Below are 23677 nucleotides of genomic sequence, written 5' to 3'. Positions count from 1 at the left end.
TCTAACTAATCACAACATCTAAAAGATTCTCCACAACGTATCCTGAAGACATTAGCACTGGCTGCGGGATAGAGGCCAGTCTGGATGTAAGATAAAGGATGGATTGTACTTACTGGTCCACAGAAGCCAGCGAGTTGTGTGACCATTAAACACATAATGGAAATGATGAGCCTAGTGCGACAGAAGTTCCACACGACTCTGCAAAGGGAGGCATCGTCTGGTCCACAGTCATGTAACTCTTGGTGCCAAAGTCTTTCCAATCTGGAAGAACATAAAACCACATACAGTACATCCAAGCAATCTTTCTACCTACCTAGAAGCCAGGAAATAAGTATTTTTCTTTTTCTTTTTTTAAATCTCTTTATCAAATGTTCTTTTTTTAAAAAAAGGATTTTCTCTAAGACTAAGGTGATTAATATTAATATATGTACATGAGCTTTATAATTCCAAAGAATCAGTGCCTTTTACTGGAAACAATGAGTTGTTCTTATGGAGGCACTGAGTAAATGAAGAACCAGGGTTTTTTTTTTTTACTGTTCAAACACAATTATTTGATTTCAACCTCATGAGGATAACATCCATAGCAGGCCGGCTAGCTTTAATCTGGTGTCCCTGTTGACTTTGCAAAAAGGGATCACATGACCCCGGGACACTGCAACCGTCATAAATATGAATCAGTTGCCAAATATCTCAATTTGGATCCTAGGGATGCTGCAATGCCGTATTTGTGAAAAATGGCCCTGTGTCACTTTTTCCAATGTCGTCGTAACTTTGAACAGTCACTAAACTAACTGTTGTTAAGTCAAGGACTACCAGTATTTTTGGATGGAGGGCCTGGGACGGAAGGAAGAAGCAGATACAGTTACTGTCGATCAAATCCTTGCTAAGGAATGTATATGCCGAGGATGTTAAACCTAACAAAATGGCAACATGGATTAAGAAAGCAACAGGAAATGCTGGTTGGACTCAGCAAATTCAGGCAGGAGCTGAATGCAGACAAGTAGAAATGCAGGTGTTGAAATCCTGGGGAAACAATGAAGCCTGCATGTCAACACTGCCCAGATTTATGAAGGAAAAAAATGGAATTTAATTATGGGAGTTCCCGTATACAAGTCTCTGAGCCAATATGAAGTGGTCCTTGGGGAAGAGATTAATTCCATACCTTCTACAATTAACCCCGGAAGACTCGTGAGTCGACAAAGACCACGCATCTTGAGTCAGCAGTTCTCCTTTCTTGTAGGCTAGTCTTGCCAAAGGAGAAAGCCAAGAAAATGTCATGTAGGAAAACAAACCAGCATTGTCAATTGGGTGCTGATGCCTAAAAGAACAGGAAGAAAGAGGAAACATTAAAGGCTGAAGTGTGCATTTTGTCAGAGCTGATGTCTGAGTTAAAACTATATCAGGGATCTTCAAACTTGGCTCTTTTGTGACTTCTGGACTTCAACTCCCAGAATTCCTGAGCCAGGCGTGCTCAGTCATAAAAGGGCCAAGTCTGAAGACCCCTGAACTATATCAATGCTCCTCAACTATGTCCACTTTAAGATGTGTGGTCTTCAAACACCCAGAATTTCCCAGTCAGCCATGCTGGCTCGGGAATCCTGGGAGTTGAAGTCCACACATCTTAAAAGTGGCCACGGTGTACAGGTAATCCTCGACTTACAACAAAACAGTCAATTTAGCCATCTCTGCTAACTCCATCAACTTTTGTAGCCATTCATCCATAGTGGGAATCGAAATATCCTTCCATTTCTGTTGAAATCATCAAAGGCAAGTTAGTCTGATTCATGAAAGAGTGGAAGGGGTCTTCCAGGGCTACAGCCCACCTTCCCCACAGCTCATCACAAATACATACACAATGGGTACCCTTGGCCCATTGGGTGATATCCTTTTACACAGGAAAGGAATACAGGTAGTCCTCGACGTGCAACACTTCGCTTAGCGACCGTTCGAAGTTACAACAGCGTTGAAAAAAGTGACTTACAATGATTTTTTCACACTTATGACCGTTGCAACACCCCCACGGTCGTGTGATTTGGATACTTGACAACTGACTCACATTTATGACGCTGTGTCCTGGGGGTCATGTGATCCCCCTTTGCAACCTTCTGACAAGCAAAGTCAATGGGGAAACCAGATTCACTTAACAACCGTGTGACTAATTTAACAGCTGCAGTGATTCACTTAACAAATGTGGCAAGAAAAGTTGTAAAAGGGGGGCAACACGCCCTTAACAAATTTCTCACTTAGCAGCATAAATTTTGGGTTCAGTTGTGGTTGTAAGTTGAGGACTATAGCTTAACATGATGTATGAACCAGTTTTATATACGTAGCTTTTATAGTTTTGTATACGCTGAACAAAATCAGAAAGCAGCTGCTTTATTTTTTTTTGCTTAGTGCTTTATATGCATCAAATTATTTTTGTTTGGAGGCACAATACAGAGCTTTTTGCCATTTATGACTGTAGAAGATAAGCTGTAGTGGTTTAGCCCATAAACCATACACACTTGGAATCCTGCATCCAGTTTTGGTCACCACGATATAAAAAAGAGGTTGAGACTCTAGAACTAGAGTACAGAGAAGAGCAACAAAGATGATTAGGGGACTGGAGGCTAAAACATATAAGGAACGGCTGCTGGAATTGGGTATGTCCAGTTTAATGAAGAGAAGGACAAAGGGGGACAGGATAGCAGTGTTCCAGTATCTCAGGGGCTGCCCCAAAGAAGAGGGAGTCAAGCTATTCTCCAAAGCGCCTGAAGGCAGGACAAGAAGCAACGGATGGAAACTAATCAAGGAGAGAAACAACCTAGAACTAAGGAGAAACTTCCTGACAGTGAGAACAATTAACCAGTGGAACAACCTGCCTCCAGAAGTGATAAATGCTCCAACACTGGAAGTTTTTAAGAAGAGACTGGACAGCCATTTGCCTGAAATGGTGTAGGGTTTCCTGCCTGAGCAGGGGGTTGGACTCGATGACCTCCAAGGTCCCTTCCAAATTTATTATTGTTGTTGTTGTTGTTGTTGTTATTATTATTATATGGAACCTGGCCTATATGTGGTGGAATTTTCAGCTCAAATAGAGACGGGAGCTAAGAGTCAGTCCGTAGGAGGAAGTGACACAGGCTAGACCAAGTTTTTGTCTGTCTGTCAACACTGCTAACATCAGATGTTCTTGCTTTGACAACAGATGGAGATGCAACCATTTTCTTCTTATGCTTTTACTCTTAGAGTTAGGGTTAGATCAGTGGTTCTCAACCTGTGGGTCGGGACCCCATTTGGGGTCGAATGACCATTTCACGGGGGTCACCAAACCACGCTGTCTGCCATTTTTTCCCTTTTCCCTAGCTGTCCTACTCCCTCTTATTGGTGGCCACACCCACTTGGGGGTCACCACAACATGGGGAACTGTATTATGGGGTCACGGCATTAGAAAGGTTGAGAATCACTGGGTTAGATGATGCTGGAGGGGGAGGAATGTGCACGAGAGTTTAGCTAGACATAACATGACTGAACCTAGTGTGTGAACCAAGGTTATTGAAATAAGAGATGATAAGAATTGGTTGGGCTGGAGAACTGGAGGGGAAGCCTGCATATCAAATTAATTGGAGAATGTGATTTATGACTGTTAATTGGAAGAGGGAATTATGCTTTGATACTATGTACTCAGGGGAGGGGGGGAAATCCAGTTTTTGGCTTCGATTGTCTTAGTGCCGATGCTATGCTCCTCAAATAAAGATTCTTTAAGGTAAACAATGCCTCGAAGTTCTTTGAACAGTTTCATCTGTCAGAACCATAACACTGTCTATGGAGACTGTCAATCATCCAGGTGATGGGTTGTCCCAAAGGTGCTTTTCCAAATGGCAACTGGACTTTCTTGGGTTTTTTCCCTTGAAAACGTTCTGCTTCTCATCCAAGAACTGAAGAAGTTTCTTGGATGAGAAGCGAAACTTAAGAAAGTCTAATTGCGTTTTGGAAAAGCACCTTCGGGATCTTTGTCTGTTCCCAAGAGAACGTAGTCGATCCGGCAAGATTCTTGTAAAATAGGAGAACAACAATAAAGTACTTTCACCCTGCTCATGGAGTTGTTCTAAGTCCTTGCCCATGACCCTATACAGGTAGTCCTGGACTTATGACCACATTTGAGCCCAACATTTCTTTTGCTAAGCGAGACAGTTGTTAAGCGAGTCCTGCCCCGTTTTACAACCTTACTTGCCACAATTGCAAAGTGAATCACTGCAATTGTTAAGTTAGTGACACGGTTGTTAAGTCAATCTGGCTTCCCAACTGAGTTTGCTGATCAGAAGGTTGCAAAGAGGGATCACATGACCCCAGGACACTGCAACCGTCATAAATATGAGTCCATTACCAAGCCTCTGAATTTTGATCACGTGACCCTGGGGATGCTGCAGCGGTCGTTACGTGTAAAAATGGCCACAAGTCACTTTTTTTCAGTGCCGTTGTTAAGTCTGAACGGTCGCTAAATGAATTGTTATAAATTGAGGACTGCCTGTATTCTGAAAGAAAGATTCCATTGTTTTCACACAGACTTCCATTCAGCTAGGCCAGTGATGGCGAACCTTTTAGAGACCGAGTGCCCCAAAACTGGCTCCGCCCCCTGCCCCGCCCCCACCCCGCCTGCTCTCAGGGCCACTCACCGCCTCCAGAGCCCACCACAGATCGCCCAGGGAGCCCAGCAGCATCACTGCGGCTATGCTCTCTGCCCGCGCCCTGCAGCATCAACTGTGCGCGATGGTGTGTGAGGGCACAGTCTTGTCTACGCTGCCTGGCTGCCATGTCCTTGGCTGGACTGCTCTGTGTGGGCCATGCTCGGGGGCGACTCTCCTCCAGGGGGGCTGCTGGTGAGGAGGGGGTCATGGGAGGAGGCAAGGCTGGGGCAACGGCAGGTGTGCCCACAGAGAGGGCTCCGAGTGCCGCCTCTGGCACGCATGCCATAGGTTCGCCACCGCTGAGCTAGGCATTCCCGGTTAAAAACCAGCTGCCTCTTGCAGCTCGCTTAAAGAAAGCCATACTTGGAAGTAGTCCGGATGGGTTTCATCAGATTGAGGCCATAGTGGTATTTCCCTTTGGGATGCTCTTCATCCAGCACTCGTCGGTGAGACTCTGCGGAGCTCTCCAAAGGTAGGCCTTCCGCCCGGGCAGCTGTCTCCAAGGCATCTTGGCAGTCCACCTGCTTGACAGAAAGTGCAGCGTTAAAACCTCAGGTATTAACGAAAAAGCTTGCTGTGTCCCCGAGATCTTACTTGAATCCTAAATATCACAAGGCATTCGGGTCCAACCCCTAGTACTTCCAAACTGATTGGCTAATTGATGGATGAGCAACGTTGCCAGGAAGGCTCCATCTCAAAGGACCCCGGGAAACAAACAGCTAAAGTTAAAATTACCTGCAAGCTCTTTAGAGGCATCAACCCGTGGCAAAAATATGATGGAATGGGATTCCTTCCTTGCTTTCAGAATACAATGTGTTGGGGGCTGCAGGTGCTTTCTCTCTGTTTTACATTTACGAGTGTGGCGCAGCAGTTAAGAGTGCAGTACTGCAGGCCACTTTAGCTGACTGTGTTTAGCAGGTCAGCGGTTCAAATCTCACCGGCTCAAGGTTGACTCAGCCTTCCATCCTTCCGGGGTAGGTAAAATGAGGACCCAGATTGTTGGGGGCAATGTAAATAAATAAATAAATATAAATATAAATATAAATATAAATATATATATATATATGTATATGTATATGTATATGTATATGTATATGTATATGTATATGTATATGTATATGTATATATACACACACACATATACACACACACACACACACACACACACACACATTGCTTACTGGTGTACACCGCTTAGAGAGTGCTTGCACTTAAAGCGGTATATAAGTCTCATAAATAAATAAATAAAAAATCTCACAATCATGTGATTACCATCTGCAAACTTCTCTGCTGGCTTCCCCAAAAAATCAATGGGGAAGCCAGCAGGAAAGATTGCAAGTGGAGGAAATGGAGAAGAGCTGAATCCTTCCCAGGCTGAAGGATTGTTCAGGATTTCAGTTCCGTTTCTACAGCCTCTGAAAGGATTTAAATCAGGAAATCAAAAGGAGAGGGGAAACTCTTTGGCAAGCCACAAGAAGAGAGCTGAAATCCTGAACATTTCAGCTCCATTCCTGCAGGCTCCCAAAACCTTTCTCCTCTGTGAACAAAGTGAAACAGAAATCCTTCAGCGGGCTACAGGAACATTTCAGAGCAAAAAGGCTGCATAAAAGGAGGATTTCATTTCCACACAGAGCTGAAATCTTCGTGCAGGCAGCCCTTTTATTCTCAAAGAGCTGCCTGTCCAGATGACTTCAGCTCCATGAGGACCTGAATCCTTTGGCAGGCAACCTTTTTGATCTATCCACTAAACCAAGGGTGTCAAACTCCTGGCCCGCAGGCCGGTTGCATTATTTGGACGCCGCACCCACCCTAGCTCAATACGAAAAAAGTCACAATACACTGCGACACGTCATGTGACGTGGCAAGTTTGACACCCGTGCACTAAACCAGGGGTCCCCAAGCTATGGGCCGTGGCCCAGGCCTCGGGCTCTTAGCCAATGGCCACGGAAATGGCTGGCCAGTGCGCATACACGTGGCGCGCATTTCCCCCCCCCACTTATGCTAGTGCCCGCGGCCTCATTTGAGCATGTATGCAGGCAGAAACGGGGATGCTAGCACGGGGCAAATGTCCGCGGCCCATTTGCGCATGCATGAAGGGGCCGCTAGCCCAGGTGGGTTGCGCGGCCCATTTGCATATGCGTGAACGGGCCACTAGCCACCACGGGGGGGCAGAGTTGTTCATGCTTGCACATAGTGCCAACGCATGCCGCATGCGCAAATGGGACTGCTAGTGCTGTGCCAGAGTGTGTGGCCCTGTGTGCGCACATACATGCCTGTGCACCAATTTTAAAGCTGCTCTCCTTCCCTCCGGTCCGTGAACCCGGAAAGGTTGGAGACCTCTGCACTAAACAATCTGTGAGATCGCTTAACAACCGCAATCAGGAGTTCTGGGATTGCACTCACTGATTGAACCAGTCACATTGGCATCTCACTTGAGGACTGCTTCACTCAATGACTGAGATTCCAGTCCCAATTGTGGCTCTAAGTCAAGGACTACCTGCAATGGCCTCTGATTCAAACCTTGGATGAGACAGATGAGACATTTGTTAGTTAAATTTGTGTATTAATGCTACTTAGTCCCCCTGCAAGCATTTCTAAAACATATTCCTAGGTTTGCATGAGACCGGATTGCTCTGAATGATTTGAAGAGAATATTTTACGTGTCTGCTCCAGGTAGATAATGCAAAGGGGGGGAAAAACCAAGAGTTGGCTTTCATTTTTAAATACAATGGGGCCTTCTTGTTTCAGAACAATTTTCAGCCTAATTTGAAAGACCTTTGCTATAAATGTTAATTATATGTCTGTCCTCTAGGGTAGCAAAAAAGTCAGGAATCTGGTACCACCTTTTTTGACTAGCACAGGGGTAGGCAACACTGGTTCTTTTATAACTCGTGGACTTCAACTCTCAGAATTCCTGAGCCAGCATGGCTCAACATGGAAACCTCTCCCTTTCCCCTCAGCATGGCTGGCTCAGGAATTCTGGGAGTTGAAGTCCACAAGTCATAAAAGAGCCAAGGTTGCCCACTCCTGTGCTAGCACATTAACAAACCACACTCCTTACTAACACTGATAATGTTACCTAGTTTGGGTAATGAAACGTCTGCAAGAATACAGCCAAGCTCAGAGAGCACCAAAGACCCCACAGTTCAACCCTGAGCTGCAAATATTCTCCTTTATTGGTACCTTTTACTAACAGACCTGAGCATCTGTGAGCTGCACAAAAGCTTATGCTTTTTAATTGTTATTGTTGTTAATTGCGAAGTCGTGTCCGACCCATCGTGACCCCATGGACAACGTTCCTCCAGGTCTTCCTGTCCTTTACCATCTTCTGGAGTCCATTTAAGTTCACACCTACTGCTTCAGTGACTCCATCCAGCCATCTCATTCTCTGTCGTCCCCTTCTTCTATTGCCCTCAATCTTTCCCAGCATTAGGCCCTTCTCCAGTGAGTCCTTCCTTCTCATTAGGTGGCCAAAGTATTTGAGTTTCAACTTCAGGATCTGGCCTTCTAAAGAGCAGTCGGGGTTGATCTCTTCTAGGACTGACCGGTTTGAACGCCTTGCAGTCCAAGGGACTCGCAGGAGTCTTCTCCAGCACCATAGGTCAAAGGCCTCCATTCTTTTGCGCTCAGCCTTTCTTATGGTCCAACTTTCACAGCCATACATTGCAACTGGGAAAACCATGGCCTGGGCTATACGCACTTTTGTTGGCAGGGTGATGTCTCTGCTTTTTAGTATGCTGTCTAGATTTGCTGTAGCTTTCCTCCCCAGGAGCAAGCGTCTTTTAATTTCTTGGCTGCAGTCCCCATCTGAGGTGATCTTGGAGCCCAGAAAAATAAAATCTGTCACTACCTCCATTTCTTCCCCATCTATTTGCCAGGAATTGAGAGGATGCTTTTTAATAAAACCTGTTAATTGGAAAAGGTGCTACCCAGACTCCTTTCAGGTTTCTATGGCTATTTATCAGTTGTGCTAAACAGCACTGGCATTCACGACAGTTGAACAACACGGTGATAATTTCTTGCACTCTTCTAACTCCTTGGAAAAATGTATTCCTCCAAGAGAATGTCAAAAAAAAAATAAAAAATTGGGGGAAGGGAGGGAGATGTCATGGAAAAGATCAAGCATATTTCTTGATTTCTTGGCAGCAAGAAGAAAGCTTTTTCCACTGAGCTCATCCGAATTTATTGACTTCCCACTCTAGTCTACAGCACTGATATATCCCAGGAGATTTATTATTCCAGGGCTAGTTAGCTTTGTTTAGATTTTATGAGATCAGCCAAGATATCTATTTTTGTTGCTGTTGTTAGTTGCGAAGTCGTGTCCGACCCATCGCGACCCCATGGACAACGTTCCTCCAGGCCTTCCTGTCCTCTACCATTTTCTGGAGTCCATTTAAGCCAGTGATGGCGAACCTTTTAGAGACCAAGTGCCCAAAAACTGGCCCCGCTCCAGCCCCTGGCCCGTCCCCGCTCTGCCCCCAGCCGCCTGCCCGCAGGGCCACTCACCGCCTCCAGGGCCCGCTGCAGATCACCTAGCAGCGCCATGGCGGTCACGCCCTCTGCCCGCACCCTGCAGTATCAACTGTGCGTGATGGGGCGTGAGGGCAGAGTCTTGTCTACACTGCCTGGCTGCCATGTCCTTGGCTGCACTGCATGGCCGCATGGGCCACGCTTGGTGGCGACTCTCCTCCAGGGGGGCTGCTGGTGAGGAGAGGGTCATAGGGGAGGCGAGGCTGGGGCAACAGCACGTGTGCCCACAGAGAGGGCTCTGAGTGCCGCCTCTGGCACTCGTGCCATCAGTTCGCCACCACTGATTTAAGCTCACGCCTACTGCTTCAGTGACTCCATCCAGCCATCTCATTCTGTCGTCCTTCTTCTCTTGCCCTCCATCTTTCCCAGCATCAGGCTCTTCTCCAGTGAGTCCTTCCTTCTCATTATCTATTTTCGAGCCTCACAAAAGCTTGACTTCCCCCCCCCCTTTTTTTTCTTTGTATGCTTGTTCTTGACTGTGACCTCAACTGACAAACATGGATTGAAATAGGAAGAAAAAAACCCTAATTACTATGGTTCATAAATCTCTGCAACAGACTAAATTAAGAAGAGTCTCCACTAATTAAGTCGGTGGGAACTTCTCAAAATTGAAACAGAACTTTGAATTACCCGAGGTGTTATAAGCACATAAGTGGGAACACTTTGGTAGAGCGTTATCTAACACTTAAGAGGTCACAAAGTCCACTATTTCACTACACAGAAAGTTCACAATAATCTTTATGGTCTTGAAGATTGCAAGAAGAACAAATAAATCAGAGTTCACCGGTCAGCGTGCCTGTTATTTTTCTTTTTTCACAGAAAAGAAACTTTTTCCTCGTGAGCACAAGTTCACACTCTACCTATGCCATGATAATTCACTATCATCAATATCTCCTTTTCTGATTATCCCCCCCCCCCTCTTATTTTGCCTAAGGGAATATACTGAGACTGCTCATAGAGATAGTGACAGGGATGCCAGAACCCAAATTATGGGTTCTGCTCTTCCTCCTAAGAAAAAAATTAAAAGTCAATTTTGACTTCTGGTAATTACATGGACATATCTGTGAGAGTAACTACATATACTGATTAGTAGTCTGTCATGGTTCCGACAGATGAAACTCTTCAAAGAACTTCCTTAAAGAATCTTTATTCGAGTATCGAAGCCAAAATCTGAATTCCCCTCCCCTCAGACATGATAGCAGTCTTCCAATATCTCAGGGGCTGCCCCAAAGAAGAGGCAGTCAAGCTATTCTCCAAAACACCTGAAAGTAGGACAAGAAGCAACGGATGGAAACTAAACAAGGAAAGAAGCAACCTAGAACTAAGGAGAAACTTCCTAACAGTTAGAACAATTAACCAGTGGAACAACCTGCCTCCAGAAGCGGTGAATGCTCCAACAAGTTCTTAAGAAGAGACTGGACAGCCACTTGTCTGAAATGGTATAGGGTTTCCTTCCTGAGCAGGGGATTGGACTAGATGACCTCCAAGGTCCCTTCCAACTTTATTATTATTACATAACCTCAGGACATTGCAACTGTCATAAATATGAACCAATGACCAAGCATCTGAATTTTGATCATGTGACCACAGGGATACTGCAATGGTGGTAAGTGTGAAAAACGGTATGAGAGGACCAGGCTGAGCCCGAGGGAGGGGGGGGTCAAACGCATCATGCGTCTCGACTCCCTTCGTGCCCACAAGGGATCTATAAATCCAGCCCACCTTGAATTCAGTTGACTCTTATCTACCGCCAATTTGCTTGGACCGTTAGTAGCTCAGATTCTTGTAGAGCGCTTTAGTATACAAGCCTATCTAATTCATTTGAACAGTCTGGAGTCCTGATTGACATAAACCCCCAGGTTGGGCCGTCAGAACTTCCAACCGTCGCTTAGTGACCAGAATCAGAAAAAGGAAATCTGATTTGAACAGCAAACTTCATTTTGTTTTTAAAATGGCTATGCTGTCCTTTCAACTCCGGGTTTTCCTCGTCAAAAAGGTCTTCAGTCTATCCAAACAACTATGCCGTTCAGATGGCATTGAAGTGACGAAATACTGCAGAACCAGCCAGCTGTGACTGCAGAAGGGCAGCTGCGGCTCTTAATATTACGGGTGGTTTACATAAGCAGTTATGCCCATTCTCTTCCTGAATGAGGATCTTAATTCAAACTGAAATCAGTGAATTAAACTATCAATCAAGGGGCAATTAGAAATAATTGTTTACGTGAACTATTTATAGCAAAAGGAATAGCCAGAGCTGGCTTACTGTAACCAGATGCTATGCGGCTTATTATTAAATCACAACACACTGTGTCCTGGCTGGCACCAATTGAGCCCCCATCCTGGCTGTTTTTAATTGTGCTTGTTTTATTTGTTCAATTCCTACCCCACACCTTTCTATTCAGCTATCTTAAATGTCTACAAAAACACTCAAACAGCTCCATTCTCTTCTTGCCTTCAGCATAATAATGATGTAGTAGTAGTAGTAGTAGTAGTAGTAGTAGTAGTAGTAGTAATAACACCACCACCGCGGGACTAATTCTGACTGTACAAGACCAAGCCTTAAGGACAAATGCATACAAAGTCAAAATTGAGACAATAAGTGCTGCCTATGCAAAGAAGCTGAAGAAACAGCTGGTAAGCTGCTGCAAGAAGATCGCACAGACTGACTACAAGCAGCGGCATGACAAAGTAGCAACAATGGTGCATTGGAAGATCTGCAAGAAATATCATTCGCCTTTAAGCAAGAACTGGTGGGATCATAAAACAGAGAAAGTCACAGAAAATGATAAAATTAAACTGCTCTGGGACTTCAGAATTCAAACAGACAAGCACCTGCAACATAACATCCCAGACTTAACAATTGTCGATAAGAAAGACAAAAAAGTCTGGATAGTGGACGTGGCAGTGCCTGGAGACAGCAGAATAGAAGAGAAAGAACTGGAGAAGATAACAAAATACAAAGACCTACAAATAGAAATAGAAAGACTGTGGCAAAAGCAAGCAAGGGTAGTACCAATAGTCATAGGCTCCTTGGGTGCAATCCCAAAACAACTGGAGCACCACTTGAACACCATTGGCATTGACAAATTCGCTATTAGTCAATTGCAAAAGGCGGCCTTATTAGGAACTGCTTCCATCCTACGACGATATCTGTAATACCATCAAACATCCACATCTGCCTATCCCAGGTCCTGGGTAAGGACTCGATAGGTAGACAAAATGCCAAATCCAGTCTGAACATCTGGCTGACTGTGCGATGATCGATAATAATAATAATAATAATAATAATAATAATAATAATAATAATGGTGATGTTGGAAGGGACCTTGGAGGTCATCTAGTCCAACCCCCTGCTCAAGCATACTTGTGAGCACCATGTGAATCTCAGCAGGTAGAGCAGCTGGAGTTAGAATTAAAACAAAAAAACAAAAAAACAAACAAAAAAAAAACAAAATGACCAACCAGTCAGCTTTTAAAAGAGAGACACAGAGAGAATGACAGAGAGAAAAGATTATAAACTCCCTCATGCCTCTTCCATTAGTCACATCCCCACGCCTGATGTCCGGGCAACTTTTTAGTTCAGGATTGAATCCTGGATCCATTTCACCAGCAAGAAGCAGGCTTCTGAGGCCAGAGGACCACCCAGGATGAACCAGATACGCTGCCCAGAGAAAATGCAGTCATGAGGGCAGTTTAGGACTTAAGCCAAGCTGAGTGCAATGAAAGTTAACTTTGGGGCCTTGTGGCTCAAAAACAAAGACTGCCTGGCTGTAGCAATGCTGGTGTGGATGATAAAGTTTGCCAGTAGCATCTGCTTAATTAAAAGCGACGAAGCCGCTCAATGTCATCAGCAATCTCCGAAAACAGCAGCTAACCACTCTAACTTCCCTTAACGCTGGGAGTAATTTCTGCCGAGTCACAAACGATCAGGAAGTTCTACAATAATAACAGCAAGGGAAAAATCTAATGGCTGCCTGACCAAGAATGTGGAACTGTGGCCCTCAACTCTACATTATGTAGCAATATTTCCATATTTACAGGGTATTATCAACAGTAATGCGCTAAGCACAATTGCAAGAATTATTGAAAGGGGGAAAAAGCAATACTGTACATCAGGGGGTCTTCACATGTGGCCCTTTGATGACTTGTGGACTTCAACTCCCAGAATTCCTCAGCCAGCCTCCATTTTGTTGGTTAGATTTAAGGCAGGGGTCTTCAAACTTGGCCCTTTGATGACTTGTGGGCTTCAACTCCCAGAATTCCTCAGCCAGCCTCCATTTTGTTGGTTAGATTTAAGGCAGGGGTCTTCACACGTGGTGCTTTCATGACTTGTGGACCTCAACTCCCAGAATTCCTCAGCCAGGCACGGGTGCCTGGCTGAGGAATTCTGGGAGTTGAAGTCCACGTCATAAAAGGGCCACGTGTGAAGACCCCCAATGTACATTATCCCCAGCAAAAAAGGTTTCTGAACTTCTCCTGGGGCTAATTTTACAGAATTAGGAGTTACAGAATCAGCTGATTGTCAAAAGTTTAAATAAATCAATATACCCCCTCTTCAACTCTGTGGTTCTAAAAAGGTTATTTCCCATATTCTGATTGTTTTTTTTAAAAATAAAATGGGTTATGAAACATTGTGCAGCTTGCTTAGTGATTTTTTTTCTTTTCTTTTCTTTTATCCCGTGACTGCTAATTTTGCTTTCACGTCCTTCCTCAAGGACTTTGTTAAAAGGTCCTTTGGAACTTCTAAAAAACAAAGTCACAGTGATCACGCCTCTGCACATATTTGTTGAGACTCCAAAGAACTGTAAAAGAACAGCAGGCAGAAATGACTTCGGCAACGTTAAAGTTTCCCCAACTCCACCTGGCAGGTTTTATTTACCTATCCTAGGGCAACACTTTCATTAGGGCGACTCCCAAGTTCACATAAATATGTGAGCCCTTGCAAATGTTTCCTCTCTCTCTCTCTCTCTCTCCCCCCCCCCCCCCCAGCCAGCTGCATGCTATAAAAAGCAGCCTTCAAGGGTAAAAGGTTGAATTTGCTGCCGAGGTCATGAAATTTGCAAAGTCAGGGTTGGATAATAAAATGGGATGAGAGTCAAGCTTGCAAATCGGGTTTCCCCATCAGCTGTGATATTTATGTTTCTTTTAGAAGAGATCCTACAAGGCCTTGGTAAGTCCACACTTGGAATACTGCATCCAGTTTTGGTCACCACAATGTAAAAAAAGATGTTGAGACTCTAGAAAGAGTACAGAGAAGAGCAACAAAGATGATTAGGGGACTGGAGGCTAAAACATACAAGGAACGGTTGCTGGAATTGAGTATGTCTAGTTTAATGAAGAGAAGGTCGAGGGGGGACATGATAGCCGTGTTCCAGTATATCAGGGGCTGCCCCAAAGAAGAGGGAGTCAAACTATTCTCCAAAGCACCTGAAGGCAGGACAAGAAGCAACGGATGGAAACTAATCAAGGAGAGAAGCAACCTAGAACTAAGGAGAAACTTCCTGACAGTTAGAACAATTAACCAGTGGAACCACCTGCCTCCAGAAGCGGTAAATGCTCCAACACTGGAAGTTTTTAAGAAGAGACTGGACAGCCATTTGTCTGAAATGGTATACGGTTTCCTGCCTGAGCAGGTGGTTGGATTAGATGACCTCCAAGGTCCCTTCCAACTTTATTATTATTAAAGAGAATAAGGCCCAAAGACTAGATCCATCCCTCACCTTTTTTAAGTTATTTGCCAGAAGAACTGCTTCATAGGCATTTTAATGAGATTCCCAACAGAATGTTTATCTGTTTATTAGATTTTTATCCCACCTTTATTTACTTTTTATAAGTAAAGGTGAACATATGTCATGGTTCCAACAGATGAAACTCTTCAAAAGAACTTCGAGACATTGTTTACTTTAAAGAATCTTTGAGTAGCATAACATCGGCACCAACATTGTTGTTGTTAGTTGCAAAGTCGTGTCCGACCCATTGCAACCCCATGGACAATGTTCCTCCAGGCCTTCCTGTCCTCTATTATCTTCTGAAGCCAAAATCTGAATTTCCCTCCCCTGAGCACATAGTATCAAAGCACAATTCCCTCCTCTAATTAACTGTCATAAATCACATTCTCCAATTAGTTTGAAATGCAGGCTTTCCCTCCAGTTCTCCAGCCCGCCAATTCTTATCATCTCTTATTTCAATAACCTTGGTTCACACACTAGGTTCAGTCATGTTATGTCTAGCGAAACTCCCATGCACATTCCTCCTCCTCCCTTCCCCCAGTATCTTCTAATTCAGTGTTTCTCAAACTTGACAATTTTAAGCCATGTGGACTTCAACTCCCAGAATTCCACAGCCAGCAATGCTGGCTGTGGAATTCTGGGAGTTGAAGTCCACATGCCTTAAAATTGTCAAGGTTGAGAAACACTGATCTAATTCTAACTCTAATTCTAAGAGTAAAACATAAGAAGGAAAATGGTTGCATCTCCATATGTTGTCAAAGCAAAAACATCCGATGTTAGCAGCATTGACAACATATGTAATACTCCTTGCTCTTCTTCTCTATAATAAGAAGTCTTACAGATGGTTTGGTCCAAAGTCACCCAGCCAGCTTTCATACCTAAAGCAGGACTAGAATTCACAATCTCCTGGCAATTGGTGGGTCAAGCTGGCTTTTGTGCCTAAGGCGGGGCTAGAACTCACTGTCTCCTGGCAATTAGCTCAAAGTCAACCCACTGGCTTTCATGCCTAAGGCAGGAATACAACTCACCATGTCCTTTGATTGGCCCAAACTCACCCAGATGGCTTTCATGCCTAAAATGGGACTAGAACTTATAATCTCTTGGTTAATTAGCCAGTACCCTAACCACTACACCAAACTGGCTTATTGATGTTTTATCAAAGCAATTTCCACCATCTTACCCAAAACACAAATAAAGATAACTCAACATGTAATTTCCTGAATTTCTCTATCTATTCCACTGTTTCTCAACCCTGGCAATGTTTAAGATATATGGACTTCAACTCCCAGAATTCCCCAGCCAACTCCAGCTGGCTGGAGAATTCTGGGAGTTGAAGTCCAGACATCTTAACATTGCCAAGGTTGAGAAACACTGATTCTATTCCCTAAAGTTCTTTTAAATAATTGTCCACATACTGGTTAGAAGAATGTAAAGTTTTTTTTAATAGCATTTGCACCGTAACATGACCAAAATCATACCATTTGTAACATTCTAGACCAGTGATTCTCAACCTGTGGGTCGGGACCCCATTTGGGGTCGAACAACCATTTCACGGGGGTCGCCAAACAATGCAGTCCGCCATTTTTTTCCCCTTTTCCTTAGCTGTGCTACTCCCTTTTATTCTATTGGCTTTTGAAAGCCAATAGAATAGACTCTCTTGAATAGAGTCTAATTCTATTGGCTTTCAAAAGCCAATAGGAACTGTCCAGGCTGTCTCTGCCCTGCTGAGCCCGCCGAAAGTCCCATTCTGCAAACGGTGCTGCACCAGTTGAGTAGTCCTCGACTTACGACTGGTTGAGTAGTCCTCGACTTACGACTGGTTGGGGGTCGCGGCATTAAAAAGGTTGAGAACCACTGTTCTAGAATTTTAACTTGTGTCACTATTTGCTTTAGCTCCTAGGACTCGCCAGGAAATATCAGATTGATTGACTTAGCGTAGCACTATTTAGCATTAAATATTTAAGTTGCCTAATCCTAAATCTATTAAGATAAATTATTCCATTAATTCTTTTTGGATATGAGGAATGTGTTTCTTAAAATCTTCCTTTCAATCTCCGTATTGGCCGTTTGCATTTTTTTCTAATGTGCAGTTTTTGCTCTGATTCTTTACTTGCCTTAATTTTTCCACTTTCTGGAGAAAATACCTTTGCTAATAGCTTCATTAACATATAGTCACTAACCATGCCAAGCAAAAACACATGAATTTTAGATCCTGCCCGGACATACTTCCATAGCAATCAATCTTTGATAAAGGCAGTTTCCTTTTCACTGACTGGCAATTAAAGCATGAAGCCAATTACGCTCTATAATCATAGTTAAAGGTCACTATTTATGTAACACAGAATTTACAAATACATTATGCAATTGCAGTAAATTGCAGTTATGCAATTCAGCCAAGTGCTGGTGTCAGGGACAGTGTAGTTAGTAGTTACAGCGTTAGGACTAGCATAGGACTCTGCTTTTATCCACATTCTTTTAAGGACTTTGGGCAGGACCTATTCCACAGGGTGCCTCTTTTGGGGGTAACGTGAAGAATGATCCGCAACTGCCTTGAGCTTCCGGAATAACAGCGGAATATAGCACTAATGAATAAATGCGATTTTTAAAAAGCAGTCATTGCTACTTACCTTGTATTTATCTGGCCGGAACTTGATCCCATCTTGACCTCCACTTTGATTCAGGCTATTTCTCTCCCTGATATTTCTATATCCAGGACTGGGTATCACGTACTCTTTTCCTAGATCGATATCTTTCATCTTTTTCTGTAAACGCCAGGGTTAACAAATGTGTATGCCACTCGGAAAACTCTGGGGAAAACAAAAGAGAAAAAAAGAAATAATACATGAGAACATCTGCTGCTCTCTATCTCTTCTTTCTTAACGGATGTCCTAAATGGGGTTGGATTACAGTTTTGTAACCTGATTCCCAAATATGGTCTGCCTACTACTGTTCTTCCATTAGTCCCGGCAGAAGGAGTGTTATATCAGATGGATTCCTGTAACCGTGACCTCAGATAATCCCAACAGGAGAAGAAACAGATCCTTAGTCCTAAACTTTGCAAGAGAAATAAATAATAATAAATAATAAACCCTTTATTATCGAAGTATAACATGTATACAGTGAAATTGGCTGAGCCTCCCTCTGTGCCCCCCAACACAAACTCACCACAAACTCAACAGCCTTAAAGTACACAACAGGCAGCAAATCCTCTACAAATAGCAATCTATGTATTTGACAGGGACAGAGATGAACAAGAATGTGTATTCAGGCGAGTATTGAAGTTTAGGGGGAAAAAAAAAGAATCTCATTGCATTAAAAAAATGGAGCTGTATACAGCCTTTGGGAGGGGAAGAAAAATAACAGTATTGGAAGGGACCTTGGAGGTCTTCTAGTCCAACCCCCTGCTCAACCAGGAGACCCTATATCAGTGTTTCTCAACCTTGACAATTTTAAGGCATGTGGACTTCAACTCCCAGAATTCCACAGCCAGCAATGCTGGCTGTGGAATTCTGGGAGTTGAAGTCCACATGCCTTAAAATTGTCAAGGTTGAGAAACACTGCCCTATATCATTCCAGACAAATAGCTGTCCAGTTTCTTCTGAAAATCTCCAGTAATGGAGCATCCTGGAAGCAAGCTGTTCCACTCGTTTATCATTCTCACTGTCAGGAAATTTCTCCATAGTTCTAGGTTGCTTCTCTCCTTGATTCATTTCCATCCCTTGCTTCTTGCCCTGCCTTCAGGTGCTTTGAGGAATAGGTGGACCCCCATCTTCTTTGTGGCAGCCCCTCAGATATTGGAACACTGCTATCATGTCACCCCTAGAGTACTTCTGATCACTAGACCAGACGTACCGAATTGCTGCAATTTTTGGAAGGAGTAATTTTGTTAAGCAAAACTATCCATACAGCTGGGCTACTTAGAATTTTTCATTCGGCTAAATGGACAAGGGGCTCTTGTAAGCAACACAGGTGTTAGCCGTAAATGCCCAAATTGTCAAAAATAAAATAAAATGCTGCGCTGCTCCAAAAAGTTGAGGACCACTGCACTGTCTTTATTCTTGTTGCATGAAGTGACAGAGCTTTACATAATGATCCATCAGGCCCATTTCATTTACTCTGAACCAATTACAAGTACCTCAGGCGCATCTTTTTCTACGTGACGAACAATCACAGGGAGCTCATCGTGTTAAACGCAGTCTGTCTCTGGATTGTGTAGAGCTAATAGAGAACATTAAAGTCAATAAGGGCTCCCTAGCGTCACCGTTGTTTTTTTCCCTCCTGTGTTCCCTTTATCTTTCTTTTTTCTTTCTTTTCCTTACGCCAAATCACCTGCCTTGTGTCTTCTAAGTCCCCTGTTGTATTGTATTGTATTGTATTATGTTTTATGCCTCACTACCACAGAAGCAGAGGAAAAATACTCTAGGGCTGCATGAGTCAGCAAAATCCTGTCACCATGATGACAGAGTTCCTCTTTCTGCAAATAACAAAACAAGCCTTGCAAATGTTTTAAATCACTTGTTTTAAAACAGTTAGGGAAAGCCATTATCCCAAGATGCCAGCTACCACCGCTAAAGCCCACTTCGCTGCAAATAATAATAATAATAATGATGATGATGATGATAAAGTTGGAAGGACCTTGGAGGTCATCTAATCCAACCCCCTGCTCAGGCAGGAAACCCTACACCATTTCGGACAAATGGCTGTCCAGTCTCTTCTTAAAAACTTCCAGGGTTGGAGCATTCACCGCTTCTGGAGGCAGGTGGTTCCACTGGTTAATTGTTCTAACTGTCAGGAAGTTTCTCCTTAGTTCTAGGTTGCTTCTCTCCTTGATTAGCTTCCATCCGTTGCTTCTTGTCCTGCCTTCAGGTGCTTTGGAAAATAGCTTGACTCCCTCTTCTTTGGGGCAGCCCCTGAGATACTGGAGCACTGCTATCATGTCCCCCCTCGTCCTTCTCTTCGTTAAACTAGACATACCCAATTGAATGAAGTCATTCTGTATGCTTCACACCACAGGGGTTTGTTTATGTGTTCCCCTCCCCGTGACACAAGATGCCTTGCTTATAATAAAGGCTTGGCATCAAGCAGAAAGGCCTCAGCGAGGCACCTCCTGCCCGCCTGCTGCTTCATTCATTCCCTTGTTTGCAGCACCCTCTATAGGGCCCATCGGTAATCGGCGCCTGGCAATTCCTGTCTCCATGCATCCTTTTCCGGATCTGGGAGAGGAGAAGAGGTAGTCCATCATCTCAGACCCTCCAAGCAATAGGCGAGATTCACCTATTGCTCACCTGTTTCCAGGTAGCCTTTGCAGTAACGGGGAGAAACAACCAGTAAACCAAGGGGGGGGGGGGCTTTCCAACCTATCAATCTGCTCTTCCACCCTTGTTTTTAGATATATATTTTTTCCACCTCCTTCCAGGCATACTTTAACTATGCATTCTACCTCTTTGGCAGATTTTCACACATTTCCACGCAAAGGGAATCAGACAGGCTCCTCCGCCCACCAAAATGCCTCTTGATGTGCTACTCTGGGGGAGATGGGTGGTTAAGAAGTGAGACAGACAGACAGACAGGGATAGATAGATAGATAGATAGATAGATAGATAGATAGATAGATAGATAGATAGATAGATAATGGATAGACCGAGATGGATAGACAGATAGAGATGGGGAGATGGATAGAGGGTTAGAGAGAGAGAGAGAGAGAGAGAGAGATGGATAGATGGATAGAGATATACAGTGGTGGAATTCAAATATGTGAACAACCGCTTCTCTGTGTGGATGCTGCTTCCAGAAGTCCATTCTGGGCCTGGGCAACAAAAAATTAGCTACCGGTTCTACTGAACTGGTGCGAACTGGCTGAATCCCACCCCTGGAGATATAGATGGATAGAAGGATAGAGAGATAGAGATAGATGGATAGGATAGATAGAGATTAGATGATAGAAGGATGGAGAGATAGAGAAAGATGATAGAAGGATAGATAGAGAGATGGGATAGAGATAGATGGATAGAAGGATGGAGAGATAGAGATAGATGATAGAAAGATAGAGACAGATGGATAGGATAGAGATAGATGGATAGAAGGATGGAGAGATAGAGATAGATGATAGAAGGATAGAGAGAGAGAGAGATGGATAGGATGGAGAGATAGAGATAGATGATAGAAGGATAGAGAGATAGAGAGATAGTATAGAGATAGATGGATAGAAGGATGGAGAGATATAGATAGATGATAGAAAGATAGAGATAGGTGGATAGGATAGAGATAGATGGATAGAAGGAGAGATAGAGATAGATGATAGAAGGATAGAGAGAGAGATGGATGGATAGGATGGAGAGATAGAGATAGATGATAGAAGGACAGAGAGATAGAGATAGATGGATAGAAGGATGGAGAGATATAGATAGATGATAGAAAGATAGAGATAGGTGGATAGGATAGAGATAGATGGATAGAAGGATGGAGAGATAGATGATAGAAGGATAGAGAGACCGAGATAGATGGATAGAAGGACGGAGAGATAGAGATAGATGATAGGAGAGACCGAGATAGATGGATAGAAGGATGGAGAGATAGAGATAGAAGGATAGATAGAGATAGATGGATAGGATACATATAGATGGATAGAAGGATATAGATGGTTAGAAGAATAGAGAGATATACAGAGATGTAGAGACGGAGATGATAGCTAGATATGGAGGAGAGAGAGATGATAGATAGATAGGTGGAGGGTGGGGGGTAATCTATTGTGCAGAGGTGGGAACTGGATCTTCATCCTTTCAAGGCAGCGTCCCAGCACCGGCTGCCTCTCTTCCGCCCCCCGCCCACCCCCAAGGGGCTCCCAGGCCCTTTGGCCAGGCCTTCCCAGCAGGCTTGCAGCGGACTCCTGGCCCCAAGCCTTCCCAGAGGGAAGCGGGACCCGAAAGGACGGGGAAAGCGCCATCACCCGGAGGGGGGGGGGGCAGTGCAAGAAAGGGCCGGCTATCGGGAAGGGAGGCTGCGGCTGGCTCAGCCCCGGAGAGACGGTAGCCTGGGACCGGGGTGTGTGTGTGTGTGAGCCAGTGCACATATACACAACACACACACACACAACACACAGAGGCCGTTCTCCGCTGCAAAGCACCCTCCTCTTCCCCATTCAGGCCTCCCCTTCCCTGCCCGGTTCTTTGCAAGGGGGACGGGGGAGGGGGACTCGCCCTGAAAAGCTCCAGGGCCAGCAGAGGCTCCCCACCCCACCCCACCCCAGGGGGCGACGGCTCCCCCTCCCCATCTTCAACAAAGGCGGCTGCGGAGGATGGGCGCTGGAGTCCAAAACCCCTGGAAGGTGGTGTTGGGGGGGGAAGCCAGTGAAAGCGCCCTTCTCGGTCACAGATCCCCCTCCTCCTCCTCCTCCCTTAGCCCCCCCCCACCCCCGTTAGCCCCTCCGGGAGGAAACCGAACGCCCCCTCCCCAGTGAGGATTCCCCCTCTTTCCCGACCCTGCGCTGGCTTCACCGCGGTCCGCGGGGTCCCCCCTCCCGCCCGAGGCGCGCAAGCTCCCCTCGCCCCCCCCCCTTTACCTGCTCGAGCGGCCGCGATCCAGCTCGGCGGCGGCGGCGGCGACGGAGGAGGATGAGGAAGCAGCAGCCGGGCGAGAAAGACCTTCAAGCGGCTCCTCTGTCGCAACCCGTCGCAGTGCGCCTGCGCGGGGGCATCCTGGGCGAGCACAACAGCTCGCCGCCTCTCCGCCTCTCGCTGGACGCTCCGGTAGTCCGCGCCTCCTTCGAGGGTCTTGGCCACGCCCGGGGGAGAACTACCTCTCCCAGAAGGCCATCGGCGCAGCCGGCTTATTTCCATACGCCCCGCCCTCCTCATCGTCCCTGCCGGCTCTGCCCCGCTTCGTGAGTCACCTTTGTGGTGGGTCCCTCTGACCTGGCACCCACGCCGGGTGTGGGGGGGAACAGGCAGGACAAGAAGCAACGGGTAGAAACTAATCAAGGAGAGAAGCAAGCTAGAACTAAGGAGAAACTTCCTGACAGTGAGAACGATTAACCAGTGGAACTACCTGCCTCCAGAAGCGGTAAATGCTCCAACACTGGAAGTTTTTAAGAAGAGACTGGACAGCCATTTGTCAGAAACGGTATAGGGCAGGGGTAGGCAACCTTAGCTCTTTTATGACTCGTGGACTTCAACTCCCAGAATTCCTGAGCCAGCCATGCTGCTGGGGAAAGCGAGAGGTTTCCAAGCTGAGCCATGCTTCCTTAGGAATTCTGGGAGTTGAAGTCCACGAGTCATAAAAGAGCCAAGGTTGCCTACCCCTGGTATAGGGTTTCCTGCCTGAGCAGGGGGTTGGACTTGATGACCTCCAAGGTCCCTTCCAACATTATTATTATTATTACTATAGGTCCGTGGTGGCGAACCTATGGCACGCGTGCCACAGGTGGTACGCAGAGCCCTCTGTGTGGGCGCACACGCTGTTGCTCCAGTCCTAGGCCTTCAGCTAGATTTATAAAACCTTTTCGCTTTAGGCTTCTGCCGCCGTGTGCAAAAAAAAAAAAGGTTCAATCAATTAATTTCAACCTCGCAGGAAAAAAAAGACCTCGCAAAGTTGGAATTGATTGAACTTTTTAGTCCCACCCAGTCTGCCATTACCACTGCAGCCATGCCCACCCAATGGGCCATGTCCGCCCAATGGGCCGTGCCCGCCCAATGGGCCACGCCCACCCAATGGGCCATGCCCACTTGGCACCTGATGATACGTAAGTGGGTTTTGGGT

At 45.2% G+C, this 23677-nt stretch overlaps 1 protein-coding gene across 3 annotated transcripts in view; it reads right to left on the bottom strand.

Moving 5' to 3' along the window:
* ABCC5 (ATP binding cassette subfamily C member 5) overlaps positions 1-22669 on the bottom strand; it is an 80998-nt gene extending 58329 nt beyond the window's left edge. For 2 of the 3 annotated variants that reach the window (XM_039347214.1, XM_039347216.1), the window contains exons 1-5: positions 22482-22669; positions 17551-17730; positions 5028-5188; positions 1163-1318; positions 114-261 (exon numbers count right to left, since the gene is read on the bottom strand). In XM_039347214.1, the coding sequence (XP_039203148.1) occupies positions 114-261; positions 1163-1318; positions 5028-5188; positions 17551-17679 (594 nt within the window). In that variant the 5' untranslated portion in view covers positions 17680-17730; positions 22482-22669. The remainder of the gene's footprint in view (positions 1-113; positions 262-1162; positions 1319-5027; positions 5189-17550; positions 17731-22481) is intronic. The other variant, XM_039347215.1, reaches the window with a different exon arrangement.
* Between the last annotated feature and the right edge of the window lie 1008 nt (positions 22670-23677).

The sequence above is a fragment of the Crotalus tigris genome, unplaced genomic scaffold (assembly GCF_016545835.1).
Source record: "Crotalus tigris isolate CLP2741 ecotype Arizona unplaced genomic scaffold, ASM1654583v1 scf7180000018055.714482, whole genome shotgun sequence".
Classification (NCBI taxonomy): domain Eukaryota; kingdom Metazoa; phylum Chordata; class Lepidosauria; order Squamata; family Viperidae; genus Crotalus; species Crotalus tigris.
This window is presented reverse-complemented; position numbering and strand designations above follow the sequence as displayed.